At 50.3% G+C, this 8,585-nt stretch overlaps 2 protein-coding genes across 2 annotated transcripts; both read right to left on the bottom strand.

The window, feature by feature from the left end:
* Nucleotides 1-2,380: 2,380 nt before the first annotated feature.
* EPUS_02624 (uncharacterized protein) lies at nucleotides 2,381-2,992 on the bottom strand (the record flags this gene model as incomplete). The annotated part of the gene is made up of 1 exon (XM_007787548.1): nucleotides 2,381-2,992. The coding sequence occupies one exon, from the start codon at nucleotides 2,990-2,992 to the stop codon at nucleotides 2,381-2,383; it is 612 nt and encodes a 203-aa protein (XP_007785738.1).
* Nucleotides 2,993-3,662: 670 nt separating this feature from the next.
* On the bottom strand, nucleotides 3,663-7,005 carry EPUS_02623 (uncharacterized protein; the record flags this gene model as incomplete). Its single annotated transcript, XM_007787547.1, has 5 exons — nucleotides 3,663-3,764; nucleotides 3,936-3,970; nucleotides 4,713-6,632; nucleotides 6,716-6,820; nucleotides 6,891-7,005. 5 exons carry the CDS (start codon nucleotides 7,003-7,005, stop codon nucleotides 3,663-3,665), a joined length of 2,277 nt encoding a protein of 758 aa, XP_007785737.1.
* Nucleotides 7,006-8,585: the final 1,580 nt, after the last annotated feature.

Below are 8,585 nucleotides of genomic sequence, written 5' to 3'. Positions count from 1 at the left end.
GGATCTATTGAGGAGCCGGTCACGGTCGCGGTCGTGGTTGCGGTGGCTGTGGTTGGGGAGGAGGGAGAGGGGTTGGTGATTCCGGGGGCGCGACGCTGGCGGAGGTTGAAGAGCTCGTCTTTTTGCTGTTCTGCGGACAGGTTGGGCTGGTTGCTGGTAGAAGAAGGAGGAGAAGAAGAAGAAGTGGGCGGCTTCGCTGCGCCGGCTCGCTCTCCTTGCTCCGTAGCGAGGGTACCATTTATTCCTGCATCTGACTCTTCGCGTGTGTATTTCTCTTCCAGCTTTTCCGTCAACGGCGGTAGTCCCAATAACTCTTCCACCGTCTCGCCTGGCCCGTAGTCATCCCCAGCATCCAGAGGCGCGCCCTCCCTCTCCCTCCGCTCGGCCTCCCTCGCCAGTTCCTCGACCACCCCTCTCAGCTTGCGGACCGCTTTCCTCTTCTCGGCCAGATCACGCACGACATCCCTCTTGACACGCTGGATCTTGATGTGTTGCGCTGACTGCTCGAGTTGGAGCAGCAGGGTCCGCGCATGCTCGATGGTATGCAAGGTCTTGGTGCGGTGATAGGGGAGCGGGGAGAGGAGATCGCGGAGCGTGAGTTGTTGGTCTGGCGTTAGGCTCGGACGGGCGATATTGTTGGAGGGTGAGAGGGGAAGAAGGTGATTTGAGAGACGGGTGAGGGTGCGAGAGAGAGTGATGTAGGAGGGTTGGTGGTGGAAGGGGATGTCTTGGTTGCTGGCCTTCTGGCGGTAGGTGGGAAGGGAATGCGTGGAGGAGGTCAAGGACATTGTTGATATTTCCGCGTTATGTAAAGTGTGCGCAGCTGGGAACTTCAAGTTGTTGTTGAAGAGGCCAGCGTCATGCTCTTTTCCTTGGGGGTGGAGGTGCAGTGCTAGTAGCGCCGGGCATCGTAGTGTGGCGGTGCCTGTTGCCAGTCCCTTTCATCGCACCAAACCATCTTTGACTCCTACTTGTATCCTAATGACATCCACAAGACTGCATGGAGCTATAGACCTGCTACACTCGAGTACGACATGGCTGACGACAGCTCGATTCTAGTCCATTAACATGCTTACCAATTTCGTTCCTTATAACGGAAAAGGGATATGTCCACCACTCCACCAAAGGACAGCACTGATGGGTGTTGAACCACACTTGATTATGTATCCTCACTGACAATAATGAGAGGAGCGTAAGGCTCATCCACAAGGAATTAGGAGTCATTTCTATACGGCAATCTCCTGCATGTTCCCTTAGGCCATAATACAACAGGTTCCCTTCTCTGTACCTATTTCGTTGTCAATTGCCTGCCCTTGCTGAGGAAAGTGGACCGCTGTACGGAGTATCGTTTGGAAATTCCTGCTCTCCTCTTTCCCCTCTATGTTCACGCCGAAATGGGCGTGACGTAGCTGTGGAGAGAAGTTCATTGGCACAGCTTTAACGTCCACCACACTCGGTGATTGTCACAATGCCGGAAGTACCACTCCTTAGTGCAAGAGACGGAATGAAGCAGACCTCTTCCCAGCATGATATGAGTCTCGCCATGTTTGTGAGTTACCTATCTTGGCCATGTTCGTTCTGGATGTCAGTCCATCCTAGTAGCACATACGCAAGCACGAGAGATTTGTTGGCCCACCCAAATAAGAACAGCTTCATCCAATTGACCCAGCCGAATGTCTCATACTTCCACCGCAGGGGATGGTGGTCCATTGCTCACAGCCAACGCCTTTAGTACACAATGTCAGGGCCATACATCTCCTCTATATCAGTAAGAAATAGCGGTACGGTGTTCATGACTCGACGAGGAGAAACAGACAGATTCTGAAGGGGGAAAATATTCTGGCTGAAGCTGGAGGCGACGAGAACAGAAGAGAGGAGGTTGCACTCAGCCTGCGAGCACAGCAGCGAGCAATGGGAAGAGCATACAAGCGGCATCCACTCGGAGGCAAGCGGCATGCGGAATTGGAAAGGAGGGCTTAGGTGGTCTTGGTCCTGTAGTGATGAGGAGTAAGGATAGAATGGCTATCACGATGATGACTCCAAAAGCCAGCATCTTGAACGGCCTGCCTGAACGAATGATCCAAACTGAGACGCCATGGATGAAAGCAGCAGCAAAACAAAAGTCTCCCAGACATCAAATACGTGTTCGGGCCAGAATTGGAAGAAAATAGGTATATTGTGAGACTCTGATATCAGACACTTTCTGCTGCGGGTACGTAGAGACGTTGACGGCGAGCCCTAGTACTCCCATTATCACTGCCCTGCAGCGGTGCGGCCCATAATCTAACCACCCGGATTAATCGTATTAAGGTCGCTGAGTTCTTGCCAAGAAGCTTGCAAAAGAAGAAACAATTGCGAACATTGAGCTCGACGTAGATTACTAGTAGCTGCCAGCACAAGCCAAGATTTTCCGTTTCCAGACCTGGCGCACATCAGCTTCCAGATAGTACCGAACAAATTTCAGCTCCACGTTCTTATTTTCTTTTTCATCAACGTTGGGACAAGGCTGGGATGGCGAAAGGCTTGTAAGTGGGCTCCCTGAACGTGAATTTTGGAACGTGATTTCGTCTCGATGATCCCGTCCATCCTGCTGGCGCACCATCATTGCGAGCTGGCCACTCGTGATGCCGAATTGTGCGGTTGTTGGACAGAATGCTGGCTGGATGTGAAGGTCTTCGTGAGGCGGTGGAAGTGCGTGCAACCATTGTTCGCGCAGCGGCAATCCAAGGGAAGACGTAGGAGGAGGTGACTGCTTTTCTTGCCCGGTCTCAAGCAGCGTATCGCCTCCATCTCCTTCCTGACGAGTTGCAAAGCTCTCGCGTTCCTCGATATCTAATAGGGATTTCGGATCTGAGGTCTTCAGACCACGGTTGTCACCTCTGCATCGAGGCGATACGCTTCCGAGCTGCCTCTTACCCTGCCAGAGCCCAATGAAAGAAAGAGCCGATATCAAAACAATGATTACCAAAATGAAGAAGAAAAGAGTAGGCATTGCATACATCTGTGCCGACGAGCTGTACAAAGATGGTAATTTCTTGTTTGTCCGGGGAGAATGTATGGTTGTCTGGGTCTCGCTTTGTAATTGAGAACACAAGAAGCGGCAGGCCAATACACCCGGCGACAGAACAAATCTTATAGCAAGAAATCAGAACAATTATGGCCCAGGCGAGCACGTAGACCAAAGGAGACGAGGTTGCCGCAAGCCACAAGCATTGTACGAGAATGCAGCTGCTTCGGTCTGACGATTCACAACGCACCACATCGAAATGCACTTCACCTATGTATGTCATGTTAATAAGCTAAGAATTAAGACATGAACCAAAGGATTAGGGTATATTCTTTCTGCTGGTAGACTCATCATGCCCTCTCGGATGTATATTGTCAAGATCACATTCGGCTTGAGAGAAGCAAATCGAGGTCTTTGGCTCTCAGAATGATGTCTGCTGTACCCAATGGCTTTGCGCCATCTTTGAGATTCAGCTGCGGGCAGGAGCGCCATTGTGCTATTTAGAGTCCGTTCTCGGCTAGCTGCTTTGTTCGTGAACGAGGGATGTGAACCCTGAAGAGGAGACTTAGGCTAGAACATCTTTGAGGGACTAGGTCTCGGACTGAAATTCTCGTCGCAAGGTTGTAGCTAAGCGGCTTTTCGTGGAGTAGTGAAGCTAGCGAGTGCTGTGGAACGAGTACGAAATGGCGACAGTCAATAGGTATGCCAGGTTGCTGAAAATAAATCGACTAGCGTTGATGTACGACATGATCTCGTTCTTTGGGTTAGTAGCCGGAACACGCAGGTTTGGATGGTGGTTGTGGAGGTCAGGCAAAGATGTCAGCTCAGCCATGGTGCCTATGGTATGGAGTTGTGCGTCAAAGTAGTTGACTGTCGCTAGATTGTGGCTGAGCAGCTAGCCAGCTTCATCTTAGTTCCTAATACTTACGTAGTAGTCTCTTAGGCCATCTAACATTTGATAGGCTGTTAGGGTCTGAGGTTAGGGATGATAGGGCCTACAAGATAAGATTACACCTTGTAAGGAGCATTTAAGTACCTATCGAGTATAAGGATAAGGACCATTTAGTAGCTGATATAAACATCATTTGAGGCTAACTCCTTATACTATTAGTTGGTGGGTCAACCCTACATCCCTGGCAGCGCCACACTGCCCACGACTCCGTAACTGTGCGGCAGATGAGAATTCAAGGTTATCGCCTCGGCATTTGTGACTAGTTAATCAATCGCAGGGCTTCATTCACACATCAAAATCATCAGGATCCAAACATCACCGAAGCCCTCAGAGAGGAACAGAGTTCTGCAAAAAACTTCAGAGACTATACTGGTATGGCACACGCATCAAAGACACATTTGGCTGCATCAAGCAGTTCATCTGCACTTCTTTTTAAACCCTCGTTGGCTTCGTACTAAATTATATGGCTAAAGGTGTATATACTCTGAAGATGCGCGCGCGCAAGAAGGGGTATCGTTGTCCAGCGACCGTCAAAAATTCAGGAATAAGACACCTCCGCTAATGACGAAAAAGGACCCGCCTGCTATGCATAAAGTAGATTACCAATATCAGGGATCTTTTGGGAGAATGAGAAGTAATGTTGTAGGAACTCTCGTGGTATCCAACCTGGACACCTCAGAAACCTTTACATCATTATGAGCCTTGTCGTTCTCCTTTCAGGAAATCGGCCGCCAGAAGCTGCTGCCGACGCACCGGGGTTGGGTGGAAATGGAAACAGGAACGTGTTTCCTGGTGTTCCTGCCGGTCCAGGTCCTGACTGTCTCAAGCCAGCACGTGGACCTGCTGGTAGACCATGTCTCGCTAACGGGGTGATATCGCTTGAAAGGGTTGGGCGTGGTGAAGGGCTCGGCCTTGGAGGCAGGAAAGCATCATCTGGCGATTGGACTGGGACACCAGCTGCTAACTTTGCGTCTCGTTCACAGTATGCCTTGCCCATCCATTCAAAATAGTCGTTATGTAAGCTGACACAACAGGTTGAGCATGTCAAGCATTTGGGATGAAACTTCTCGGCCTCCTTGCCATTCGTTTTGGTTGCTTCCAAATATTGCCCTTCTATGCCTTTACCACAGCCCGTGCATAGTGAACCATTCAATGCGTGATAGTGCTCGGAGCAAAACGGATGATCATCATGAACATAGAAGTCTGCTGTTTCAAACGGACCATGACAAGTATGGCATGCAAAACATTGCTTATGGTATCGACCGCTTAGTCGTCCGTCCTTACTCGAGATGGACTTCTGGCCCGCCATGATTGGTTGAGAGCATCCTCTGCAAATGCCCTTGTTTCCACCTCTGGTCCCTCGACGATTTGGTAACTCTCGTGAGGACAGATTACGGGAGGAGGCACGGCCTGAGACTGTCGACGAGCTAGCGGTGGAGAATGGAGGCCTGTTCATCGATGGTTTGGGAATCGGTGAAAGGCAACCTTGAAGACAAAATGGATCTGTTGGAGAGTCCGGCAGAATGGAGGGTAGAGCAGGTTGTGGAGGTAGAGCTAGGTCTGGTGGGGGCGTATGAGCCGCATCATTTTCGTGCTTTGTCTCTGATATTTCTCTTGCCAAAGTTATATTTTCGGTTGGTGGACTAGCATACGAGCTACCACTCTGAGCCATCGAGGTGCTGGATGCATTTGAAGATGAAGACTCAGAGGACATATGAGATTGATTTGCAGGATCAAGGTCATTGATTGCGTGTTGTGCTGGTAAAGGTGGACGGCTCGAAGTAGCGAAATCGAACTTGATGTCCGTACGGCTAGTAGTTCGAACAGGATAGGGGCGATTTCTAGGAACAGTTCGATTACTGTTTCGGCTAGCGGTGCGAGGAGGATACATGCCTGGCAGTTGTTGGGATATCGAGCTCTGATTTGGTGGTATATACGCTTGATGAGTAGTCTCTGATGCAACAGGAGGCCTTCCTCCTAGTCCAACAGATGACGGCTCCGAAGGCCTCCTGCTGATGAAATTGTTGGAGCTATTGCCCGACATCCTAACTTCGTTGCGTGCCGGAAATGTCTGCGAGCGATTAGGTGATAGGGGCGGTCGCTGCGAAGCCTGATCCATCAGAGCTTCTCCTTGTGACGGGTTGGGCCTGAGCCCGAGAAAGCCCGCGCGTCGAGCTTTTGGGGCAGCCAGAGGTGCAGCATTCACAAATACTGCGTCGGGTAGAGGTGGTGGTTGCTTCTTACCAGTTTTCGGCCCTCCTGAAATACTGGCCAGCGATGGCTTCCTTCGGCCATCAGATGTCGATGGGCGCGTCAGGATTTCCGGTCTGTTTCCCATAGTACCACTCTTATTCCTGCTCCCTGTGCTCAACACTGACCTTGTCCGAGAGTGTTGTGGAAAAGATGGGCTGGTTGGCCCAGACTGGTTGTAGGGCTCAGCATGCTCCCTCACATATTCACTACCAAAATGTGAATCTGAGTTCAGTGGTTGCTGTACTGGAGTCGCACTACGTGGTGCTGTAATTGGAAAGGGCGGGAAAGCACAGTCAAGATTGGTGTATTCTGGAGAAGGTGGACCCTGTGGTGGGTATGCAATAGGACTTCGTTCAGATATGGTGAAGGGCGACTTCCGGCCGTTGGATCCGTTGATGGGAGAGGCTGTATCGCTGCTGGCTGGTGTCAACTCATTTGGTCGAATAAATGTTCGATCTGTATTCAATCAGGGTCTAGAGTCCGAGCATTGAGCAGTCACTTACTGGCTGCAGAGGAGTCAACTCGCAGGCGAGGGCCAGGTCTTGAAAATGATCTGTCTCTTCGCGATACGGCAGGTGGTGCTCCATCAAAACCGTTGTTGCTGTTAACTGTTGGAGGAAATGCATCAGCTATCAATCTTCGCTCCTACGATGGTTATAAGAGAGGTCCAATGCTCACCTTGGGAAGCTGCCGAACAGACATGATCACCCATCATTGATAGTTCGATCTCAAGAGCACAATTTGAACATTTGATGGCTGGCAAAAAGCTTCCCGCTCGCGGTGCTGCAGCCATGTTGATGAACTTCTAGCCCTCCTTGCACCCAACAGCACGGCGGCAGGTCGAAGCCCAATCATGGGATCCCAACTTTTCCCATTCCCTTAGTTGTGCATTCAATGCCCTGGGAAGATAGACGGGTCCCCTCCTAAGCTTGCCCCTTTTAGGATTGTGCTTGCGTGTGGGCGGTTCTGGTCAGTTGTGATGGGCCAGGGGGTAGATCGATGTCAACGGCGTAGATAACGAGTCAAATGTCGAGACCAAGTCCGTCTTGTGACTTTTTTTTAATTGGACAGAGTTCAAGTAGCAAGGAAAAAGTGGAGCGGAAGCGGTGAAAGGCGGTAATGTGGAGAGTTGATAGGAGACTAATTGCAGATTGACAGAATCTAATCTCGACCGCACAAATTTGCTGTGATATGTACCAAACGAGAGCAAGACGATCACAGTGCACATAGCAGAAGGAGCATTCCATGAAGAGGCGGCTGCCGAGTCCGAATGTTGTACGCATAGGTCTATGTGAATAGTCTATGCAAGCTCAAACAGCTGAAGCTCCATGATAAAGAGATGCATAATTGCGCAGAAACTGGACAAGACCTGGGGAATGTGGCTGGTCCGAAAGGGGTCTCGGAGGTTTACTACGTAGAAGACTAACTAAAGTAGTTAATGGTGCAGCCGCCGATCCAGGGGCTGCTGGTACCCCAGAGGACAAACCAAGACATCAGACATCACAGACTTCTCCGCTGTTACTACCATGTACCTGCTAGGAGAGTGTAGAGTGCGGTACCTGTAACCTCGGCCCGCCAGACGTCATGCTGCTAGCCAGGATGAGTTACTCGCAGCAGTTAGAGATCGCAATTGCACTGGTCAGTAAAACCTTTGAAGAAGTACTAGGGCTCCAGCAGGAAATACGAGGATGCTCTTGTTAGGGGTAAGAAGCCGGGATAATTGTGGGCGTGTCAAGCATTCATTGATCAGGTAGCGTAGACGAGCGTCCATCGGCGAGTCGTGTCCACGCGATGTTTATGCTTACAGATCTCCAACTGAGAAGTCAAGAGAAGAGTACTGCGGACACTCTGCTGCTGGATGGCATTTTGTTTTGATTGAGGTTGGCATCGAGCTTGGCATCCTGCCGATCTGTTGAGCCCGTTTTGGAAATGTTTCGAGGGGGTCGCCCGAAACAGCAAAGATTCATGCAGTGAAACTTACTACGTACAAGTTGCCCATGATATCAGCAGAACACTGATCACAGTCGAAGAATAAGACTATTTGCCAGGCTAATGGATGACAACACGGATGGCTATGTCCCATCATCCATCAATGGTTACAGTCAAGAAGCACACCCAGTGATTGCTCGCCCTAGGATCAGGTTGACCGCGGGATTGCCAGCAAAACTACTACGTACTAAAGATACTCGTTGATTCTCGAATGACTCAGGTCTGCTTGTAAAACGAAGGTCTGGGAAGGCTACGCAATCATACACTAACGTGACTAACTGAATTGTGCAACACACCCCCATTGGCAACAGTTTGAGGCCGATATCTCCATGCCTACCAAACCTTCAAGCCACCAATTTCCAATTCAGTTCGCTGCCATTTCAT

This window comes from Endocarpon pusillum (genome assembly GCF_000464535.1).
Source record: "Endocarpon pusillum Z07020 unplaced genomic scaffold C682903, whole genome shotgun sequence".
Classification (NCBI taxonomy): Eukaryota; Fungi; Ascomycota; class Eurotiomycetes; order Verrucariales; family Verrucariaceae; genus Endocarpon; species Endocarpon pusillum.
The sequence above is the reverse complement of the archived record's forward strand: the minus strand, read 5'-3'. Positions and strand labels throughout refer to the sequence as shown.